Below are 24,093 nucleotides of genomic sequence, written 5' to 3' on the forward strand. Positions count from 1 at the left end.
CTGAGAGCAACTAGCCCAAACAAGGACTTTGACCCAGATGTGTCCTGTCTGACAAATTCCTCTGCTGTTTGGTTCTTGTCTGCAGTTGAAAGTGCTATTTGGTGATTGGACACCAGTGCTATAGAGGAAGTATATCTTTACTTGCATGGGCAGTGCTTAGAGATGGTTCTTCTGTGCGGGACTGTCCACTACACCCAGCAGAGGCTGTATCATTGGATCAGAACCCCATCCCTTTTCTTGGTGAAAAGAAAGTTTGCAACTTAAAAGAGGAAAAAAAGGGAAGGAAAAAATATACTAAATACAGTGGACCCTTGGAATCTGTAGGGGATCTGTTCCAGGAGCCCCCGTGGATACCAAATTCGGTGGATAATTAAATCTGGGGGCCAGAGTTGTGGTGTGGCAGTGACTCCCCAAATGGGCTGCATTGGACCCTCCAGAGGTTGTGCATGGCCTCCCTGTGCCTCAGCACACCTGGATGCAGCTGGAAGTTGTTGGTGTGAACCAGAAGTGACTTCTGGTTGTGTCTGTGAGGTCCTTTGAGGCCCTCCAGCCACAGGCTCAGCATTTGCAGATAAGATCTCGCTGTACATAAACAGCTAAAAAATTATACAGAGAAATTGGGATTGGCATTGCAGGATCATATAAAGCCAGCCCACTCAGATGCCAGCTGAACAGAAATAAAGCTGCTTTACGCTGAGCCCCCAGACCATTGGTTTGGCTGGAGATTTGCACTTCTGGCCATCAGGGCTGACAGCTGTTGGACTCAATTCTTTCTGAAAGCCATTTATGCCAGTGGTGGTTGCCAGCCCTTGTACCAGGTCCACTGGTTTGCATATGAAATGAGGTCACACAGTGAAGGTACTGACTTCAAACTCTGGGTTTTTCTCCAGGTACATGTGGCAATTGCAAAGGACAGCACAAGACCCTGAGCACGCTCAGGGACTTGAAGAAAGTGTGGGGAAATAAGGGTAAGGACCTGAGCTGCTAAGGCCAGATGCCAGATGGGTTGTAAAGAGGCAACATTTTGTGGCAATAGCAGGCATACCATTCAGGTTTACTATCTCTGGTTGGCTCTGTTTTGTGAACAGAGTTGGGGCACCCCATGAATGCAGAAATAAGTAAATTCAGGTGGTCATGAGTCAATTCAGAAGCACAGGGTAGAAGCTATAGGGAGGCAGATGTATGCAAGTTTGTGAAGTGGCCTTCAAGAACTTGTGTGTGTCGAAGGTACAAGGCTCCTGGATGGCAGCCACTAGGGCGGAGAGGATGAAGCATTCCCTGCTGAAGCAAGTGAGACTTACACTATAGCTATATTTGTTTGGCAGCAAACCTGGGCTACCTGCAAGCAAGCTTGTGGTTTTCTGCATCTGGTTAATCTTGGCAAAAACTTAGAAAAAACAGTCAGAACTTGCAAAATTGCCTTTAGCTACTGATACCTTTAGATACTGATTGATGCTTACAGGCATGTCTGGTGTCTTTTAGCCTCAGAGCAAAACCCTTTGTTCTTAAGATTAAACCATTGCCAACTCAGGGGTTTCATGGGACTGCTTTACATATTAGTTCAGGCATAAAGCTTGGGAAGCAGGGGCTTGAGAAGCAGGGCTTGAGAGCAAGTATGATTCAGGGAATTCTGTTCCTACAGAATGCCACTTCAATCCTTGTCCTGGAAATCAAGTATAAATGGTGTAAATATTCTGTTGCCTAGTGCTTGAGCTTCCTCCCCTTTTCTCCACATGCATTTATATACAATAATAAGAGGGGGATATCTGCATATTAAGATTTATTTCCAACAGGCATTTTCAGGTCTGCCTTGCAGACAACAGTAGTTGTGACCACCACATTGGTGCTTTGTGTACAGCTCTGCTCCCTCCATCTACATTCACTACTCATCACATTCACACTTTGAAGTTAACCTTGTGCCTCTTGTGGCACATGGCCCTTCTTCCTCTCAGCGATCATCCGGTGTTTCTGCTTCATTAAGCATTGGCGGGCTGTTCCGTGGGCACCCAAGTCACCATCTAGGAAAAACCAACAGGTTTAAAAGGGCAGCAGGGAATCTGTCATACATCCAAAAGATACAAAAACCAAATTTGAATGCAGACCTACTTTGTTGAGCCAGGCTGGTTAGAAGTTAGGAAGGCCTGGGGTTCACAGCAACTATGTAAGAGCTCTGCTCAAACAGGCCAATGATTTTGCAAGACCCTCAGCACAAGCCTTGTATTGGCCCAGCCAGATGTCTTCATGCAGATGACATCTTTCCTGCTGTTAAGAGTCCAACTTCCTGCCTCTCACAGTGACCCACAAGATGAAAGACACCAGCATCCTGTTGCCACTCCCTTGCACCTGGCATTCTCAGGTAGTCCACTTCTAAAATCAGGAGGGTTGTACATACACATCATGGTTTGTAACCTATGATGGACTTTTCCTCCATAAATCTGTCCATTCTGCTTTTAAAGTCCAGGTGCTAGCACCACATCCAGTGGCAAGGCGTTCCACAGATCAATGACACACAGGGTAAAGGAATATTTTTTGTCTTGTCTAACTGCTTGATGTTCAATTTTAGTGGCTGTCCCCTGGTTGTGTGAGGGGGAAAGAACCTCCCTGTATCCATCCCATTCATAATTTTGTTTCTATCTATACCCCTTCAGGTGCCTTCTATTGATACTGAGGAGCCACATAATGCTGTAACCTTTCTTCTAAGAAAGGAGCCCCAGCCCAGTAATCATTCTGGTTGCTCTCTTTTGCACCTTCTATTCCCCAGTAGCAACAGGTGCTTGGTGGCACACTACCTCCAAACATGGAAGTGCAATTTAGTCAACACCAAGAGGAGCACTGCTGGATCAGGTCAAGGAGGCCCTGGTCAGCCCATTTCACAACAGTGGCCAATCAAATGCTCTATCAAGGGCAGCAATGTGGGTTGGCCTGGCTAGATCTGCTTATCCCTGACCACCTTCCAGAAGAGGTCTGGTGAACTTTTGGCATCACCCCAAGCATTGGAAGGGCCTCCAAGGCCCTGTGGGGCAACTCATCCTTATTGTGTGGAGCTCAGGAGATGTCACAAGGCCTTGATGCTCAAGGCAATGTGCAGGAGGCTCTCCTGGCTTAGAAGAAACTGAAAATTTGTACTGGGAAAAATGAATAAGCTCCCTGCCCCTGGTTGCAGACCCTTTGAACCAGCTCTCCTGCCCTGGTGACGCTCCAAATTCCTTCCCTGTCTAAGAATACTCAGCATACCCAGAACACAGCAACGGACTCAAAATAACAACCCCAAACTGTTTCTTCAACCCCCAGCCAGAAAGAGACTCACATCTGTCTTGATAGGCCTTGGCCACATCTTTGAACTGCTGAAGCTCCTGGGCACAGTTCTGAAAGGAGCTCTCTCCTTCCCTCTGCTTGCAGGCGCCTAACCGTTCCTGGACTATCTTTATGATCTCTTGGTCAACTTTGCTGTCAGGGCAGGAGAAACAGGAGTGTGAAAAAATCAGAGAGACAGAGAGATGTAAGAAGGGCTCCTATATTCAGGGATTTTGTGTGGCTCAGCAAAAAAAAATTTGAACTGGGATGAGGGAGGTAGACACAGATACACTGTGTAGAATAGCAAACACCCAAATGCAAGCAGTTTAATGTTTAAAGCCAACTATATTTTTTACTACAAATAAGTGTCAAATGCTTGCCAGTCATCCCAGTGCTGGGTATTTACTGGCAGAACACCAGAAGATGGGGCTATTTCCTAAAAGGTCAGGGAGAAAAACATATGCATTTTTTTTCCTTCTTTCTCCAAGAGCCACAAACTTGTTTGAAAAACAAAAGGGGGAAATTGAGAAGAAGGGCCCAAATTTTCTTGTGAGACTCCTTCCTCCATCCTCATAGCTATGGTCTTATATTTAGCTAAAGGCAGCCATGTGAGGTACTTGACAGTAGTTCTCAGTCATCATAATTGCTTCCTTGCAATTTTGGGAGAAGTTAAACTTGAGCACTATCCCAGCTGTGTTCTGAATTTCCCTATTCCAAATGTCCATAAAAATATCAACAGAAGAGTTGAACATCAGAAGAGTCCCGCTGGACCAGGCCAAAGGCACATCTAGTCCAGCTTCCTACATCCCACCAGATGCCTCAGGGAGCACACAAGACAACAATAGACCTGCATCCTGTTGCCACTCCCTTGCACCTGGCATGCTGAGATAGCCTATTTCCAAAACTAGGAGGTTGTATATACCCATCCATGGCTTGTAATGAACTTTTCTTCCATCAGTCTCCCTTTTCAAGGCATCTAGGCCAGATACCATCATCAAATCCTGTGGCAAGGAATTCCACACAGACTATCCTTTTGTTCTAAGTCTCCTGACAACTTCAAGAAAGCAGGGATGTTTCTGGAAGTGATCTTGACCTAGGGAAAGCAAAACCCAAATCTCCAGGAGTTCTGGTTGCCAATTTACTGCAAACTCCTTGGGGTAGGATAAAACAACTCCCATTCTGTTTGCAAGCCACTTTGCCTTTAAAAGGCTGTCCTTCACCTTTCCTTCCTCCCTCCTCCCCAATTCTATTTGGTAAGAGCGATGAATCGCAGAAATACGCACAAATCTCTTTTCCACTGCATCTCTGCCTCATAGAAGCACACAAAGTCATCCTCCAAGCATTCCGTGAGGTCCGGCACACGACGGAATTTCTGGTGGTAGTAATAAATTCTGTTCTTGGCGTGCTGGCGCTCGATCCAGTCTGTGGAAGTGAACACATGCAGGCACATCAAGACACAAGCCAAAAGGAAACTGCACTGTTTTAAACTGCCACAACAACTTAGTTTAGTTACAAGCTTGTGAGGTGTGAGGACTAGGAGCTTGAGCAGTGGCTGTAGTTCAAATCTTGCTCTAGGCGACTGCCCACAAGCCCTTTGCCTCAGCCCCCTCCCCCACCTGCAACATGGCAGGCTTGTCAATAGCTACTTGCCTGAAGTGAGCCAAAAATAACTTCCTGGCAATCCTGAAACTGCTGAGAAGCCTGAGTCTTCCTATTTTCACTTTGTCATCTCCCAAAGGCACCAATGTGCCTCAAAGGACTAAGGAGGCATAAAGGCAGGCTAGTCAGCGTTTTGGTGCATTGCTAACTGTGGTGGCAAATGCAAGAGTGTTCTGGCAGATCAGTGTTCTGGCAGATGTTAATTCTAAGGATTTTTCGAGATCCTTATGCAAAGATCACATATGCAAATCCTACCCCCATCAAAATGCAACCTTGTGCAATGAATTATGCCTTTCCTTTGGAAGCAACAGCCCTGAAGCAACAGGAAGGAAAACAGCATCAGTGGAGGGCAGCTGTAACAGCAGGAGATGCAACCCCCATTGCTCCCCCCTTTCCCTGGTAAATAGCAACTAACCTATTTAGGACTGCATCAAGATGACTTCACAGTCACCCCAGAAAGTATCCAACACCGAGTGGGAAGGTCAGGTGCATAAGGTGTTCACCTGACATCTTTCCACATCGTAAGAATATCCCCCCTTGATCAGCCAAAGGTATCTGTAGTCCAGCTTCATCGCACAGTGAGTGGCCCACCAGCAGCCTCAGGAAAAGACAGAACACAAGACAAGATGCCTGCATCCTTCTGACACTCCCTTGCACCTGGAATCCAGGAGGCTGCACACACCCTTCACAGCTTCACAAATGTCCGTGATGGACATTTCCTCCATCAATCTGTCCAACCTGTCCAATCTTTCAAAGGCATCCAGGTCAGATGCCATTACTGCTATCCTGTGGCTATGTGTTCTATAGACTAATGACATTAAAGGCTGGGTAAAGAAATGTTTTCATTTGTCTGTTCTAACTCTCCCAACACACAATTTTAGCAGGTATCACCTAGTGCTGGTATTGTATGAGCGGGGGAAAAACATCCTTTTATCCCTCTATCCATCCCATGTATAACTTTATACATCTCAATCAATGAAGCAAGAGGGACGATGAAGACTTTGAAGTCCACTGTGGGTAATGACACCAGATGCCATCACCGCATCCTGCGGCAAGGAGTTCCACAGATTAACAACAGACTGGGTAAAGAACGTCTCCATATAACCCTCCCATAAGAACAGCCCCACTGGATCAGGCCCATCTAGTCCAGCTTCCTGTATCTCACAGCGGCCAACCAAACGCCCCAGGGAGCACACAAGACAACAAGAGGCCTGCATCCTGGGGCCCTCCCTTCCACCTGACATAGCCCATTTCTAAAATCAGGAGGTTGCACATATGCATCATAGCTTGTAACCCGTAATGGATTTTTCCTCCAGAAACTTGTCCAATCCCCTTTTAAAGGCGTCCAGGCCAGTCGCCATCACCACATCCTGTGGCAAGGAGTTCCACAGACCAGCCACGTGCTGAGTAAAGAAATATTTTCTTTTGTCACGGTCAGTGGATGCTCGCCCCGGTTCCGGGTGAGACCACAAGATACCCGCAGCCTTTCGCCCTCCTCCCCGCACTGGCTCACCCAGGGGTCGCCCGCAGCCCCGGCTTGACGGGGGGATCTCCTTCCAAACCTCCCTTTAGCCCCGCCCCTCTTCACACAGCCCCGCCCACTTACCCCTCCAAGCGGTGACAGGCGCATCGACGGTGTAGTAAAAGACCTTCTCTATCAGAGTAAGCGGGTTGGGGATCGTCGTCTCCGGGTTGGGCGCCGGAGTGCGGCGCGGCGGCTCCTTGTACACGTCCCGGTCCGGCTCCGGAGGCATCGCGGCTGCCTGACAGGGCAAGCGGGGCAAAGAAAATGGCAGCCTCCCGCCTCTGCGACCCGGTGAGGAGGAGAAGGTACTGAGCATGCGCGGCCCAGGACGCGCGCTGCAGAGCTTCCAGGCCGCTAGACTTCGCGCGTGCGCAATACGTATGCACAAATGTCAAAGAGATTCGCGAAGCTAAGTGCGCTGAGGGTTGCTGGGAGATGTGGTCCGTTGGGTTGGACTTGGTGGGGAGGTGAAGGTCCTGCTGCTCCCTTCCCTGGTCCAGGCCTAATTAGGGAAAGAAGCAGATCTGGCTTGGCTGCCTCCCTCCTGGCCACAAGTGCCAGTTCCCCATTCATGATCCTTGTACTGCTGTTAAGCTGTTCATATATGGCCATCCCTGGGCAAGTCAGTCTCTGCCCCAAGGAGCTTCCATAGAATACTTGGCCACAGGAATCCGTTTGCTGGGAGACTTTCCAACAAAACGCACCGTTTATTATTAATGTATTGCTATTAAAGCCATCTATATATGGCCAGTTCAGTCTCTGCCCCAAGGAGTTTACATAGAAAACAGGGGCATGAGAGACTGCAGAGAGCGCAGAAGGAAAACGGAGGCGGAGCAAATAGTGGGAGACTGGGAGTATTTATGAGCACCTGCTTAATTAAGTCAAATAGTTATTATTTCACAATATTTATTTGAAGAACTTACATTCTACCTTCCAACTACTTCCAGGCCTTCCAACTGCTTCCAACTACTTCCAACTAAGCGTGTGGTCGGTCTGTGGAACTCCTTGCCACAGGATGTGGTGCTGGCGTCTAGCTTAGACGCCTTTAAAAGGGGATTGGACAAGTTTCTGGAGGAAAAATCCATTACGGGGTACAAGCCATGATGTGTATGCGCAACCTCCTGATTTTAGAAATGGGTTATGTCAGAATGCCAGATGCAAGGGAGGGCACCAGTATGAGGTCTCTTGTTATCTGGTGTGCTCCCTGGGGCATTTGGTGGGCCGCTGTGAGATACAGGAAGCTGTACTAGATGGGCCTATGGCCTGATCCAGCGGGGCTGTTCTTATGTTCTTAACTCTTGCAAGATGAGGGCCCAATCCTGTGGGCCTCGGTGCCAGTGCCAGGTGTCCCAAATGTGCTGTAAGCTGCATCCATAATACCCAGAGAGGAGGTTGTCCTGGCACTGGCCCCGCACCAGACGGACACCGCCCAGAGCAAGGAAAGAGCTCTGGGTGGCAGGACTTTTGGGCAGGGTGACCTCTTTTTCCACAAGATGTCCTCTTCTTTAGCCTTGTGCCCTGAGAAAGAGTTTAAATATCCTCCTTTTCCCTGTGAGTGGGCCCTTGCAGACAATGCACAACCTTCTTGCAATTAATAAAATATATGTAATAAATTATATGAATATAGTTTTAAATTTAATAATGTGTTTAAATTAACTGGGCCCTGATGGCATCCACCCAGGAGTTATTAAGGAATTGAAGAATGAAGTTGCTGATCTCTTGACTAAAATATGCAACTTGTCCCTCAAAACGGCCAGAAGATTGGAGGATAGCAAATGTCATGCCTATCTTTAAAAAGGTAAAGAGGGGGGACCCGGGAAACTGAAGGCCGGTCAGCCTAACATCTATACTGGGTAAGATGGTGGAATGCCTCATCAAAGATAGGATCTCAAAACACATAGACGAACAGGTCTTGCTGAGGGAGAATCAGCATGGCTTCTGTAAGGGTAAGTCTTGCCTCACGAACCTTATAGAATTCTTTGAAAAGGTCAACAGGCATGTGGATGCGGGAGAACCCGTAGACATTATATATCTGGACTTTCAGAAGGCGTTTGACACGGTCCCTCATCAAAGGCTACTGAGTTTTAAAACTCCCTCATCAAAGGCTACTGAGTTTTAAAACTCCACAGTCAGGGAATTAGAGGGCAGGTCCTCTCATGGAATGAGAGCTGGTTGAAGACCAGAAAACAGAGACTGGGTGTCAATGGGCAATTTTCACAATGGAGAGAGGTGAAAAGCAGTGTGCCCCAAGGATCTGTCTTGGGACCGGTGCTTTTCAACCTCTTCATGAATGACCTGGAGAAATGTTTGAGCAGTGAGGTGGCTAAGTTTGCAGATGACACCAAACTTTTCCGAGTGGTGAAGACCAGAAGTGATTGTGAGGAACTCCAGAAGGATCTCTCCAAACTGGCAGAATGAGCTGCAAAATGGCAGGTGCGCTTCAATGTCAGGAAGTGTAAAGTCATGCACATTGGGGCAAAAAATCAAAACTTTAGATATAGGCTGATGGGTTCTGAGCTGTCTGTGACAGATCAGGAGAGAGATCTTGGGGTGGTGGTGGACAGGTCAATGAAAGTGTCGACCCAGTGTGCGGCGGCAATAAAGAAGGCCAATTCTATGCTTGGGATCATTAGAAAAGGTATTGAGAACAAAATGGCTAATATTATAATGCCATTGTACAAATCAATGGTAAGGCCACACCTGGAGTATTACATCTAGTTCTGGTCACCACATCTCAAAAAGGACATAGTGGAAATGGAAAAGGTGCAAAAGAGAGCGACTAAGATGATTACTGGGCTGAGGCACCTTCCTTATGAGGAAAGGCTACAGTGTTTGGGTCTCTTCAGCCTTTAAAAGAGGGGGGACATGATTGAGACACAAAATTATGCATGGGAAGGATAAAGTGGCTAGAGCGAAGCTCTTTACACTCTCACATAACACCAGAACCAGGGGACATCCACTAAAATTGAGTGTTAAAAAAATAATATCTGGCTTTTTATGCAGTAACAATTTCTGAGCTAGGCCAGGTGACTCTCAGACTGGTTACGGTCTTAATTGTATTTGTTTTTAATTGGTATAGAAACCCTTATTTCTGATCCAGTTCCTGTACAAACCCTGACATCTGGAATACAGTATACTTAAATGAAACTTTCCTCACCGGTTGTCTCAAGGGCATGTTCCTGCTGTATCTGATAGACTGCTGCTTAATAGCCCAAGAGCAGGGCAAATGAAAAAGGTGGCAGCTCTGTCTTGACCTGAAAATCCTTTCGTGAAATATTTCTTTACCCAGCATATAATTAGGCTGTGGAACTCCTTGCTGCAGGACGTGGTGTTGGCACATGGTCTAGATGCCTTGAAAAGGGGACTGGATTGGACAGCTTGATGGAAGAATTGCCCACCATGGGTTAAGAGCCATGGTGCCCAGATGTAGCCTCCAGGTTTTAGAGGTAGCCTGTCACTGAGTGCCAGGTGCAAGGGAGTGGCAACAGGATGTCTGCTTGTCTTGTGCTCCAGGAGGCATCTGGTGGGCCAATGTGATATACAGGAAGGTGGACTAGATGGGTCTTTGGCCTGATCCAGCAGGGCTGTTGTGATGTTCTTAACAAACACTGATGAAAGTTTCTTTGGTGGTTCCTGTTTTTAAAAAAAGAGACCCTGGGCCCCAGATGCACATTTTCAAGGCTACCTCTTAGTCTAAGATACACGTGGACTGTCTTTGGATGTTCAGCAGTAAAAGAAAAATACTTTGTGCATGCTCAGATGATTATTTGAGCAATTTGATAATTATTCTGTCATCTGCTCCAGGGCCATGTTGGAGAGGTGTTTTATTTTTTTTTCCTGATGGTAAATGGAGCCCGGTGCTTCCATGATGACCTTTCATCTCCACCCAACTGGCTGGTGGTGTCAGACCCCTGTCAGCCTGCCCGAGTCTGAAATGAATATAGCATCAGAATGAAGCCAGCTGCTAAATTTATGTCTTGGGGGCCGAGAAACATCTTCGGTATTAGACGGCAGAGGAACCTGTCGGTTGCCTCTTTCTCGGCAGTCACTGTGAGCTGAGAAGACATCTGATCATGGTCAGTACTGGCTTGGGTGGGTGGGGGCCACGCCTGTCTTTTGTGGGGGTGCTTTTGATCCAGGTATGGTAGTGCCATAAGAGCTTTGTGTTGGGAGGGGGGGCACCTGGACACCAACTTCCTGTGCTTCATGGTTGATAATTGAAGCCTGCAAGTGGCACATGGCCTCAGACTTTTCGATAGTGAAAAGAGAGGCATTTGTGTTGTAATGTTCCCATTCTCCTAACAGGAATCTGCCTGATGTTGACAATTTACATGCTACCAAATTCAGCTTCTTCACTGCCTGCTCTTGGCTGTATTCAGAAACCCCTTTATCTTTTCCAGCACAGATTTAAAAGCCAAGGAGTGCTTGCTTATTTATTTGCTTGTTTAGTTCAAATATTATAACCAGGCTGGTTCATTTGGACTTTGAATTGGACCTAGCAATGGGCCAAGAGCCAGTGCAGTTGTTTTAAGACTGATGTGAGTTGATCCCTGTTAGTTACCTATCTGTCATGTTTTATAGCAACTGCAGTTTTCAAACTGCCTTCAAGGGCAGCCCCACATACCATTCATTGTAGTAATCCAAATGGGGCATTACCACCATGTGGATGACTACAGCCAAGGGGTCACAATAACACTATGTAATGCTAAGCCAACCTGAAGTGGCCCACTGTATGTGGTGTTACCTGAAGATTCCAGAGAACGAATCTGGCACGGTATACAGTGGGCCCTCCTTATCCATAGGCTTTTCACTTGTGGATTTGAGCATCCATGGATGCTGAACCAGTGGCTGGAAGACCTCAGAAGGCCTTCCAGACGTGACCAGAAGTCACTTCTGGTTCACGCCCGTGAGTTCCAATTGTATCTGGAGGTGTTCTGAGACATGGGGAAGTTGTGACTTCTAGTCATATCCAGCAGGCTTCGAGGAGATCAGGTAAGTTATTGCACCACCATGCTGGTCCCCCACAGATTTAATTCTCCACAGATTTCAGTATCTGTGGGGGGAGGGGGCGGAACAGATCCGCTGCAGATACCAAGGGCCCACTGTACATGCCAAAAAGTAGGGATGTGCTGGAGCCACTTCTTCAAATCTCGAGTTGAGTCCTGAGTCTCCACCCTCCTTGACTCAAGTCGCAAACGAGTCATAACAGTGGCCATCATGAGGCATTTTTCGAGTCATTTTGACTCAAGTCCGTCTTTTTGTAGAATGAGTTGAATCGCAGAATGGTGGGAAAGAAAAGCAAGCACACAAAGAACAGAGTCACAAGCATGCACAAAAGCGAGTCTTGACTCTAGTCCAGGGGTGCCCAAACCCCGGCCCTGGGGCCACATGCTGCCCTCGAGGCCTCTCAATGCGGCCCTCAGGGAGTCCCCAGTCTCCAATGAGCCTCTGGCCCTCTGGAGATTTGTTGGAGCCCGCACTGGCCCGACGCAACTGCTCTCAGAGTGAGGGTGACTGTTTGACCTCTCGTGTGAGCTGTGGGATAAGGGCTTCCTCCACTGCTTGCTGTTTCACGTCTGTGATGTAGTAGTGGCAGCAAAGGAAAGGTCAGCCTTGCTTTGTGCAAGGCCTTTGTGCAATAGCCTTGAGCTATTGCAAGACCGTCATTCATTCACCTGCCCCCCACAACAGACCAATTCTGCAGAAACTGGGTCATACCTGTGGCTAGCAAGGCTGACGTTGGGTGAAATGCCATGCTGGCCACGGGAGATGTGTGCACGGCCTTCCATGTGCGAATGCATGTTTCCGATGGCCAGTCCCACTGCTGCAGCAGCAGCGACTGGCTGGCAGTCACAAGGATCTCATCATCTCTGAAGCATCTTCTGCTGTTCTATAGCAGGGGTCGGCAACCTTAAACACTCAAAGAGCCATTTGGACCCATTTTTCAGAGGAAAAAAACCTCGGGAGCCACAAAACCCTTTTGACATCTAAAATGAAGATAATACTGCATATATAGTTTTTGCTGGGGATAAGAATAGGCCCTCAGTTTGGCTGTACTTGTCGTAAGAGGCAACTAAACAGCCACCGGGTAGATGGGACTCGTCAGCCTGGGAAGGCAGCTCATCTGAGAGAAGGAAAACTCTGATCCCAAACCTCCACTGCCTTGTGGCTACATCTAGTTATGGAAAAGGCTTCAGGAGACAACCTCGAGGCAAAATCCGGAGCCGGAGTCCCTGAGGCAGTTCATGGCTGAACACAGTCACGTTCTGGCAACTCCTGCAACGCCGCTGGAACCAACCGTATTGGCTTCTGCCTTTCCATTGGACCATTCCAGCGACGTGGAGAGGGGGGATTTGCTGCATGGGTAACAGCCTATCCTCCATACCTACTTTACCCAGGCTTCGCGCACTGGAGAGGACACTCTGTTCCAGAACCACCATTCAGAGCGTGACACCATAGTCTTCCGAGACTGAAGGATGCCAACATTCATTCATATAAGTTCATCTTTAATATATTCATTTATGTAAACTTATGTAAATTCATTCAAATTTTAAATGTAAATTAATTCTTTTTTTCCCCGGCCCTCGACACAGTGTCAGAGAGATGATGTGGCCCTCCTGCCAAAAACTTTGGACACCCCTGCTCTAGTCTATTTGAGTCTTTTCATTTTTAGGGTAAAATCCCTGAGTCCTGAGACAGCATCCAAGTTTTTGACACATATGACTTAAATCCATGAGTTGTGAAAAACACATTTTTGCACTCGAGTCCGAGTCATCCAAGTCCACGGCTCATTCCTGCCAAAAAGCACATGCTCTGAAGAGCACATGCTCTGTCACTGAGCTGTGAACCTTTAGAGAATCACAGAACTAATTGCTTTCTTTTCTGATTCCCTCCCCAGTCCCATCGGAAATTTTCAGCTCCTAGGCATGGCCATCTAGGTTTCCTCTGTCACAAGAGAAGCCATCGTCACCGGGGGAAGGTGAAGACGTGGCCCAAAGATGACCCCAGCAAGCCAGTCCACCTCACTGCCTTCCTGGGCTACAAAGCCGGCATGACTCACATCCTGCGGGAAGTTCACAGGCCAGGGCTAAGTAATTTGTGGTTTTGTTATTCACAGTTTCTCCAAGAAAATCCCAAGAAAGTCTGGCAAAACTTACCAGTCAGGGTTCTACTTCTCTCCTATTTTCTGTGAAGGCTATCAGTTGGTCTTAACAAGCATTTGAGGCAGGGCATTTTCAAAATTCAGCATGGAATCGCTTTCTTGATTTTCATTTTTACTCTTTGACATGTCTTGATTTGACATAAACATCAAATCAAGAAAAGATGGAAATGTGGTCTAGTAGCCTTTCCATGAGTAAATGTTGATGATACAGGTCAACACACATTTTGCTTCCTTAAACATTACACCAATTCCTGGGTATATTTGGGGTGCTGATTCAAAAAAGGCATCTGTTTTGCCCTATCACATCTAGTTTTGGAGACACGGCATAGCCTCTTTAGTGAATGGCTCAAGCAGCTTCCTCATGAGGAAGCGTATGCCATGGCTTCCTCATGAGGAAGCTGCTTGAACCATGCACTAATGAGGCTATACTATATCTCCCGAACTAGACATGATAGGGCAAAATGGATGCCATTTTTGGAATCAACACCCCAAATTCATATCAAACCACCATAAAGTTTGGGAAAAACTTTTCTGACCCTCTATTTTGTTGGCCTGTGTTATCATATGAGTCCAGAGAGTCTCACCACTGAGTAATCCTGGAAAGTATCATGTGATGAACTCAAGGGATTTGCATCTTTGGCATCTCTTTAATTTTCAGAGGTCTCGAAGAGGGAGGAAGTGGAGGCTGTCACCATCATAGAGACACCGCCTGTGGTGGTGGTTGGAGTAGTGGGCTACATCGACACACCCCGGGGCCTGAGGAATTTCAAGACCATATTTGCAGAGCACATCAGTGACGAATGTAGAAGACGTTTCTACAAGAACTGGTGAGGCCTCCCTGCATGGAAGGTTGTGGAGGAGACAACATGCTTCCCACAACCGTCACTTTATGACTAACCCCATCCACAGTGTCCAGACAGAGAAAGCTTCTCTAGTCGTTATGGACACTGCCGAGTGAAATTATCAGGCTCTACAAATTCTTTTGTATTCTGCAGCTCCCCTCCATCCTCCAAATATTTGCTTCCTTTTGGGCAACTACACTACCAGTTTTGTAATGCACAAAGGGGTTTTGTGGTGTAATATAACCTCTGATAGTGATTGACTGAGCTTTAGATGCAGATGCACAAACCTGCTGTTTCTTATCAAAATAACTGCTGGAAAGAAAAAAGTAAGGAGTTTAATTATAATGACAAGTTCTACATTTAAGCCGGCTGTGGTCTGTTTCCTACAAGAAGCAGTGTCTTAAGCTACCTATGGTAGCAAAATTCCAGGGGGAGAGGTGAGCTGCCTACTCGAGCCCCAAGGTCACGTTGGGGGTCCCTCAAGGCGAGCGTCACACAAATGGCCTGCTGATGCTTGGCTGGGATGTTGCAGCAGTGCTCAGATTCTGTGGTCTGGGGCTCCCCACAGAAACCTTCCCTTCTTTCCAGGCACAAGAGCAAGAAAAAGGCCTTTACGAAGTATTGCAAAAAATGGCAGGATGAGGCAGGAAAGAAACATCTGGAGAAAGACCTGGCAGCCATGAAGAAGTACAGCAAGGTCATCCGTGTCATCGTGCACACTCAGGTGAGCCCCTCCCATGAGCCGGGGCCAGCAGTGGAGGCCAACAGGCAGCAGGTTGCTGGGGGACACCTCATGTCCTTCCATCCTGCATTGGAAAAGGAAGAGAGGGCTGCGTGGAAGCGGAAGCTGGAGGAGAGGAGATGGGAGAGATAGACATCCTAGCTCAGTGGTTCCCAAATGTACCTGGCTTACAATGCCCCCACAGTCTCTTCTTCCTGGCTCAGCTAGGCGCCGCCATCTCGGATCTCATGAGATCTGAGATGGCGGCGCCCAAATCTCATGAGATCCAAGATGGCAGTGCTTGGGAGAACAGGTAGGAGGGGTCACTAGGGGCATCCCATGACACCCCTGTGACACCACTAAGGTGTAGCGATGCACACTTTTGAAACCCCTGTGCCTGTTTTCCTCTCCTCCACATGTCCCCTTCTGCTCCCTCCCCTTCTTCCGTGTCATATCTAGGGAGCAGGAAGAGGAGGAGGAGGGGTGGCAACAGCTGGCCTGCTGCTGGCTAAGGGGGGTGCCAGGAGGTCCTGCAGGTGCACGTGTGTCCCCGGGAGCAGTTTGCTGACCGCTGGCCAGAATCTTACTGGGTTCGAAATAGGGCAACCAGAAATGAACTTTTCAAAAACCAGGAGTGTTTGGGACCTGGTACAAGGATTGTCTGTTTTATGGAATAAAACATAAATTCCCACTCCCCAAGGAATCCTGGCAAGCTCAGGATTTCTAACAGAATATCCAGTACTCTCTTTACCCCACAACAAAGACAAGGGTTCTTTTGGGTAAGTCCTCCCTGTTCAGTTGGTAGAAAGGCAGTGGGCCCTGAGTCCTGGTGTGAATCAAGTAGCAGATGAAGCGCTAGCATCCTGGACTCTCCATGGCATGTAATATGGAGCTCTTTGGTTGTAGATGAAGCTCCTCCCACTGCGTCAGAAGAAGGCCCACATCATGGAGATTCAGCTGAATGGGGGCACCGTAGCCCAGAAAGTGGACTGGGCCCGCAAGAAGCTGGAGAAGCAGGTGGCTGTGCACACCGTCTTCTGCCAGAACGAGATGATCGATGTGATCGGGGTCACCAAGGGGCATGGGATGAAAGGTAGAAAGGGGCCATACCCTCTGTGGACCTGGAACTTTGCAAAGACTTGGGACAGGCCCCTTCCCCAAGGAGCTTGCAATCTAGAAAACAGATGCATAAGCAGAGAAAGGGGAGAGAGTGATTTTGTTTAAATGTGCTTGGGCTTCACAACAGCAGGGTTCAGGGCTAACAGGTTGTGCTTGAGGCTTGCTGGAAGGCTCCCTGCTGCTCTCCTTCCCTTCTTTATGCAGGAGTAACGAGTCGATGGCACACAAAGAAACTCCCCAGGAAAACCCACAAAGGCCTCCGCAAAGTGGCCTGCATTGGGGCCTGGCACCCTGCGCGGGTGGGCTACTCCATTGCCCGGGCCGGACAGAAGGGCTACCACCACCGCACAGAACTCAACAAGAAGGTATTGGGCTTCCCGATGGGCACTTCTGCCACCCCCTTCCAGCTCTTTTGACACACATTCATGCTGGGCTTGAGCCGGAGTGGGACCCTCTCCCTTGTCTCATGTGTTGCTGGGGCCTGTCACAGAATTGCTGGCCAGAGACCAGATCAAGGTGTCTGAAGCAGGCCCATTTTCTCTGAGTGAGGGTTTACCTGAGCCCAGCAAAGTACCCTGTGTACTTTGTGTGTCTGACTTGGAAGACCTGGATTCAACTTCTTGCTTAGTCATAACTAGAGGTGAGGGAAAACGGTTTTATTTTTTTTATAGATTTCAGTGTGTTTTTCCAAGTTGAAAGTACAGAAAGTGGTGTTATGTGTTTTTATTCAAAATTTACATTATAATTATAAATTATAATAACTTTAAAAGTGTACTGGGTAGGTGATATAGGTAGTATAGTGTCAGCAGATGCAGCCACAGCACCCATGCACTCCCCCATTAAAAAATCAATAAAAACCAGATTAAATGGTTTTAATTTTTTGCAGATTTTAGTTGGGGGTTTGTTTGTTTTTTGTTTTAAATGAGAAGTGCCGAAAGCAGTGTTGTGTGTTTTTATTTCGGTATCACCGTTTTCACTCACTTAGCCATAAAACTGTCTGGGTGATCTTGAGCCAGCCAACCTCACAGGGTTATTGTGACCATAAACTGTGAGGGTATGGAACCCCTCGACCCCTGAAATGGTAAAAGAGGAAGTAAAGAAGAAGCAGAATTTGTGAGGCAGTGGGGGAGGGGGGAGGGGGGAGAGAGAGAGATTGCATGCCACTCTGAGCTCCTTGGAGAAACGGATAAAAATATAAACTCATTGTTTGGAAGCCAGAGGAGGAGGGGTGGTGGAGATGAAAGAAGACAGATTCCTCCTGTCCATCTGCCATTCATAGGAATCCCCCATCGTGTAGACTCTCTGATCTCCCATATTCTTCTGATATGAACACACACCAGCATTTTGTCTGTTTGTCATTAGATTTATCGCATTGGCTGTGGGGTGCGCATAGAAGATGGCAAAGTGGTGAGGAGCAATGCATCTACCAATTACGACACTACAGAGAAAGCCATTACGCCCCTGGTAAGAGAGCGAAGGATACCAGAGAGAGTCTTAGAAGAGGGTCAGTGTCAGTTGTTTAGAATGTACAGTGGGCCCTCGGTATCCATGGGGATCCATTCCAGGACCCTGTTGACACTGGGGTCCGCACGTCTCTTGTTGTCTGGTGTGCTCCCTGAGGCATCTGGTGGGCCACTGTGAGATACAGAAAGCTGGACTAGATGGTCCTTTGGCCTGATCTAGTGGGGCTCTTCTTATGTTCTTATGCTAAGGGCCTCACAGGACCTCGCAGACGCAACCGGAAACACATTGCAGTCACATCTGGGAAGTATTCTGAGGTGTGTGGAGGCTGCATGCGGCCTCACTGGGCCTCAGAAAGCCTCCCGGAGGCATCTGGCACTTCCGGTTTTCAGTGGTGGATAAGAAGGGTAATTCACAAGTAGCATTGTGGGAGGGAGGGAGGCAAGGTTCTTTTTTGAAAGAGAAAGAGGGGGTACGTTGTTACTGATTACTGAACATACAGTAATTGGACAATTCAATACATTTTAAATGAGCACAGCAAAGACTTGGAAGAAGCCGAGGAACCCATGAGCAACAGTGCAAACCCCACCAGAGGATGATCTTTGGAACAGGGACCTCAGCCTCAGTTTCAAGGCCCCTCATGGGCCTTGGCTGCTGTGTGCTCTGTCCTCTGCAGCTGTGCGGCCTCTTTCTCCCCACTCACTTGGCCTTTCTGCCCACAGGGCGGGTTCCCTAAGTACGGAGAAGTCAACAATGACTTTGTGATGGTGAAGGGCTGTGTTGTGGGCACCAAGAAGCGGGTGCTCACTCTCCGAAAGGTGAGTCCCCCTTCTTTCGTCCTGGGCTTGCACCTGTCAGGGAGACACAGCTTCCTGGGGGAGGGGGAGATGCTTGCAGGGGTCCCGTGCTGCTCACACCAATGGACCCATGAGCCGATGAGAATAAGAATATCGTGGTCCTTCAGTATCTGTAGGGGATCTTTGCAGATGCAGATACCGAAGTCTGCAGATAATGAAATCCGCGGATACTGAAATGGGTGGGCTGTGCGTGGCCTCCCTGTGCTTCCGAACACCTCTGGATATGACTGGAAGTCACCACACAAACCGGAAATGGCTTCCAGTTGCACCCGGCCCTCTGTGGTGCAGGCTCAGCATCTGTGGATGCTCAAATCCGTTGATGCCGAGTCCACAGGTAAGGAGGCTCCACTGTACTTAGCTGTTGCCTAGCTCTGGTGCTTCACTTGTGTTATCTAGATCAGTGGTTTTCACACATTTAGCACCGGGACCCACTTTTTAGAATGAGAATCTGTCAGGACCCACCAGAAGTGATATATCAGTGATGACCAGAAGCAACATCATCAAGCAGGAAAATTTTTGACAATCCTAGGCTGCAATCCTACCCATACGTACCCAGGAGTAAGTCCCATTTACTATCATTGTTAAAAGAATATACATTGTTAAAAGTACAGGTCTGTAACATTTCCTCAAATGCAGTCACATCCCATGGGAGCATCAAGTCTAATATATTAAAAATAAAATACTGAAATGAATGGGGGCCCACCTGAAATTGGCTTGCGACCCACCTAGTGGGTCCCAATTCACAGTTTGAGAAACACTGATCTAGATGGAATCCTTACAACAACCCTGTAAGGTGAGTGAATATAATTATTCTCATGTTGCAGAGGGGGAGGCTGAGAGGGACCAACTAGTCTAGGGTGCCCTTGTTAGTTTATAGCAGAGGTGACATTTGAACTACTTCCTGATTCGTAGCTCAGTCCCTTGAGAATGCTGAGAATTCTTAGTTGAAAATCCCCAGTTGCTATCCCACACATAACCTATAATTCCCAGAGTTTCGGGGGGGTGGGGAGGATGAATATTACACCAGTTTTGAAGTTTGTAGTGTAGTGCTATGCGATGCGACTGATTCAGTGGAACATGTGTTGCTGCTAACCTTGCTTAACTAACACTTTCCCCCATTCTAGTCACTTCTGGTGCACACAAGCCGGCGGGCCCTGGAGCCTATTGAGCTAAAATTCATCGACACGACCTCCAAGTTTGGCCACGGTTGCTTCCAGACCGCCCAAGAGAAGCGTGCTTTTATGGTACGTCTTAGTCCCATTGGCCACTGAGCATAACCTGGGTGTGACACGAGAGAGTAAAAATTTCCTCCCTCTCATGATACTTGGTTTTAGCACCACCCAGAAAAGTGAATTAGCAGATGATTCAGGACTCAAACAGAGGACTCACAGTCCATCCTGAATACAGGTGGAGTCTCATTATTTGCAAGGGTTCCATTCCCAGAACTCACATGGATGGCAAAAATTGCATTAAAGCAAATCCATTTGAAAAACAATGTCCCTTTGCTAGATGATTTAAAAACAGCCTTGCTGATCTTTTTGATGTAAGACAGAGTCATTAGGCAGACAATCCATCAATCAGTCTCTCTCCAGGTGCTTAGAAAGGTTTGAGCCAGTGATCTCTCCCTTTACCCAGAGCTGGGAAAGAATGCACAGCGATTATCTTTCTTTCACATACTCACAGGGAAGGGAGGGGGTCATTTACAGGAGTGAAGCTGTTCTAAGTGCCTGGAGAGAGAATGATTGATGGATTGTCAGCTGGCTGCCCTCTCTGCATTAAAAAGGCTATTGTTAAACAACCTTTCCCCTTTAATTTAAAGGGCCCTTCTCATCGCATTGAGATAAAACCGCAGATGAAAAATCTGTGGATAATTAGGTTATACCTGTATGTTGCCACAGACTCAGTGGACCCACCTTTGCTCTTCTTATGTCCTCTTGATCTGTTATGCCAGCCTGAGCAGGAATTGTAGGGGAAGGCAACAGGAAATGCATTATGGGATGAGAAGTCCATTATCATTACAGCAGAAGGTACATTGTAGAATTTGTGCGACCTTCCACCTGAAAGTTGCCCAGATGTTCTTTCCTCTTAGGATGTGTGATAGGGGAAAATTTCAGAACAGCTATCTGAGAATACGGGTTTAAATACTTTTGTCATAGCAGCAGCCAGTAGAACAAATCCCTTTTATTTTTTCACACCAATTTGCATGATTCCAACTTCCTAAACTCCAACTGATGAGTGGGTACTGTGCATCCCTTGTTCCACCTTGCCTTTCCTGATGCAAAAAACAGCTTAAGATTCCATGGCCATTTTCTTTCTGCTTCTGTTTCCACAGGGTCCACAGAAGAAGCATCTGTTAAAAGGGAAGCCAGAGCCCCAGGAGGAATTGTAAAGGGGGTTCTCTTAAGAAGTCACTTTAGGAATTCATGTTGCTTTCACTGTGAGCAAGAGTTGCAAACACAAATATCCTGAGACGAGTGTATCACGTGTGGTATTTTGCAGTTTGAAAGGGATTGCCCTCAATCACCACCCAAAGCCTTTCAGTGCTTTATAGTTATATCAATAGCTGACCAAGGGATATTTGTGCCCATGTTGGCCGAGTGACCCTTAGAAATCTATTTTAATCCCAGGCACTTGTCTGTCTCTCTGTCTCTCTCTGAACAGATCCTGGCTTTGGCTGGGTCTTTCAATCTTCCCCTGTTTTAAAACTAGCACCTCCCACTGACTGATTCTAGAGACGTATGCAAAGGATTCAGGTAGAAAGCTAAACAAACAGCTTAGTGTTAAAAAAAAAATGACATTGGGAAAAAAATTGACACGTATTAAAACCTCAGAATAATGATCATCAAGCTTTGGTGAGGTGCATTAGGCTTCCAGTCTTTCATTTATATTCTTTGAGAAAAGTACAGTGGGCCACTGGTATCTGTGGGAGATTGGTTCCCAGACCTCACGTGTATACCGATTTCTGTGCATGATCGAATCCACAGAAGGGTCTCATAGGACCTCCAGGACACATCACAGAATACCTCCCAGAAGGCAGTTCTGGTTGCATCCAGGAGGTCCTTGAGGCCCTCCAGACACAGGCTCCCTTATTGATATTCCAGAGCAAATTAAGATTGATCTGTATTTGATTATAATCTACTTCATAGTAGATTATAACATTTTATCATTGTGTGATTTTAAGACAGTCACCCTTTGTCTTATGCGAGGGTTCCATTCCAGAGTCTCTACTGCATGTGTCCACTAGAGGACAGACTTGCCTGTTCTTTTGCAGTGCAATGGAAAAGCAGTGGTTGGGGGACATACACTCTAGGATGAAGTCCCAGGGGGCGTCCTTTGAAACATGCTGAGGCCAGGAATTTGTTTGCAGTACCAGAACTCAGCTCATAGTCCTTTCACACAAAAGTCCACTACCTGTTTTCTCTTTCTGCTGGATCAGGCCAAAGGCCCATCTATTCCAATTTCCCATACTACACAGTGGCCCACCAGATGCCTCAGGGAGCATACAAGACCTCAAAATCCCCGTATCCTGTTGCCAGTCTCTGGCATCTGGCATTCTGAGGTAGCCTATTTCTAAAATCAGGAGGGTGCACATACCTATTATGGCTTGCAACCTGTGATGGACTTTTCCTCCATCATCTATCCAATTCCCTTTTCAGGACATCTAGGCCAGATGCCATCACCACATCTGTGGGGTGGGGGAGCAAAGTATCTCCCAGAGACCTACTAGTAGATGCTGATCCTTCTGTTCGCCACCCCCCTCGACATGACCTAAGAATAAAGGCAAACACACTCCCAGGGATTGATGCAAACCTTTATTTTCTTCCCGCCATTCTCCGCACACCATTTCTTGCTTCACCATCACTCCAGGTTTGCAAAGCCCTTTGGTTAGACTCAACCATGTCATTAACTTGCCCCAAAGCTATTGCTCTGCGAAATCGTTTTATTGCATTAATGGAAGTTTAAATCAGTCCCGGGGGCACCTGGCTTCATGCTGCAGTGCAGGCCGTCACCTTGGAGGGCTACTTCCGCTTCCCCTACACTATGTTCGCCTGGTGGGAAATATCACACAAGGGACTTGTCATGTCATGTTGACATGTCATGTTAAGAGACAAGGGTGGGGTAAGAAAGCACACACACCCCCACCTTGCTTGCCACAGGGCAGAGAAAGCAAACTCCCACACTCCTGGGGTTTTGTGTGTTCTCACAGCAACAATTCTCTGTGGGCAATGCACAGTCTGACACCTTAACCTTTGGCAGGCTGGTTTGGGCCTGTGCAACCCAACCACCCTGGCTCCACAGTGGTTTCCTTAGACTAGGGGTGTCAAACATAAGGCCTGTGGGCCAGATTCAGTTCCTGGAAGCTCTTTATTGGGTCCCTGTTATAATTGGGCTCTCCCAGAGCCGCCCTTTCAGCAGTGCTGCTTCTACCAAGGATTAGGGAAGGAGAGATGGCAGAAGGCAAGGAACGCTACAGGGGAAGAGTCAATCCGAGAGGGAGGAGAGTGCAGCTTCTGTTGAAGTATCACTTGCAGATACTCAGCTGCTGAGCTGCAAAGTGATGCTGTGGCAGAAGCGGCACTGCTGAAAGGTAGCCCTCATGATAACTGGGCTCTCCCATATCTTGAAAATATGTTCCAGTTTTGCACATTTTCTCTTCTGTCATTTGTTGCTAACAAGTTTCTATGTGAGAACAAAGCTTTCCTTCTTGGATGAAGCGTTCTTCATCTGCTTCATGACATCACTTCCTGCTTAATGACATCACTTCTGGCCCTCAGCAGGCACCATGAATGCTATTCAACTAACTATGCGAAACAAGTTTGAAACCCCTGCCTTAGATGGTCCCCAATCTCACAGCAATAAATGACATTTGAAAGTCCCCCACCCAGCCCATCCTGAAGTCAGTTCCCACCTCCAGCCCTGCCTGAATCCAGGAAAGAGCCAACCCTTTCAGGCAATCTGATGTGTCCCCCGCTTGGCACCAAATCTGTAGGCTCTGGTCTGGCCAAATGGAGGCCCGCCTGAACACTGAACTCTCTCCCACACCACCAACTCTCCAAACACCTGGGCTCTTTCTGCCACTTCCTGTCTCCTTTAGCCATTTCCAGTCGGATTTTGTTGACGGGACGAACAATGGCTGTTATTTGCAAAAGGTGGGACCTGGGACCAGGTAGTCCAATCTCCAGGTAGTCTGCAGACTTGGACTCCCTCTTGGAGAAAATGATTTTGAAATATGCATGGTTGCTTGGACTGGGAGGAGTCTGGTGCCTGCTGGGGTGAAAGGTGGAACTTTCGTCCACCTGTGAACCTCTCTCACTTGCCAAAGGTATCTTGGGCCACAAAACGTCTTGGATTGAAAGGAGCGGTGCAGAATCGGGAGAGGCAACCCAGGAGGCAAGAAAGCAGCTGTGGTAACATCTGGGTCTCAGGCCCAGGGATTTCATCCAACTCCATCC

General features: G+C 47.6%; 2 protein-coding genes across 2 annotated transcripts; one reads left to right on the top strand and one right to left on the bottom strand.

Annotated features, from left to right (window-relative positions):
* Nucleotides 1–1,763: 1,763 nt before the first annotated feature.
* On the bottom strand, nucleotides 1,764–6,788 carry NDUFB10 (NADH:ubiquinone oxidoreductase subunit B10). The gene is made up of 4 exons (XM_066640457.1): nucleotides 6,560–6,788; nucleotides 4,578–4,716; nucleotides 3,308–3,447; nucleotides 1,764–2,018 (listed from the first exon to the last, which is right to left on the bottom strand). Exons 1-4 carry the CDS (start codon nucleotides 6,705–6,707, stop codon nucleotides 1,909–1,911), a joined length of 537 nt encoding a protein of 178 aa, XP_066496554.1. The 5' UTR covers nucleotides 6,708–6,788; the 3' UTR covers nucleotides 1,764–1,908.
* Nucleotides 6,789–13,267: 6,479 nt separating this feature from the next.
* RPL3L (ribosomal protein L3 like) lies at nucleotides 13,268–21,466 on the top strand. Its single transcript, XM_066640742.1, has 9 exons — nucleotides 13,268–13,569; nucleotides 14,299–14,467; nucleotides 15,071–15,206; nucleotides 16,110–16,296; nucleotides 16,527–16,687; nucleotides 17,685–17,786; nucleotides 18,506–18,601; nucleotides 19,765–19,884; nucleotides 20,973–21,466. The coding sequence occupies exons 1-9, from the start codon at nucleotides 13,530–13,532 to the stop codon at nucleotides 21,027–21,029; spliced, it is 1,068 nt and encodes a 355-aa protein (XP_066496839.1). The 5' UTR covers nucleotides 13,268–13,529; the 3' UTR covers nucleotides 21,030–21,466.
* Nucleotides 21,467–24,093: the final 2,627 nt, after the last annotated feature.

The sequence above is a fragment of the Tiliqua scincoides genome, chromosome 13 (genome assembly GCF_035046505.1).
Source record: "Tiliqua scincoides isolate rTilSci1 chromosome 13, rTilSci1.hap2, whole genome shotgun sequence".
Classification (NCBI taxonomy): Eukaryota; Metazoa; Chordata; class Lepidosauria; order Squamata; family Scincidae; genus Tiliqua; species Tiliqua scincoides.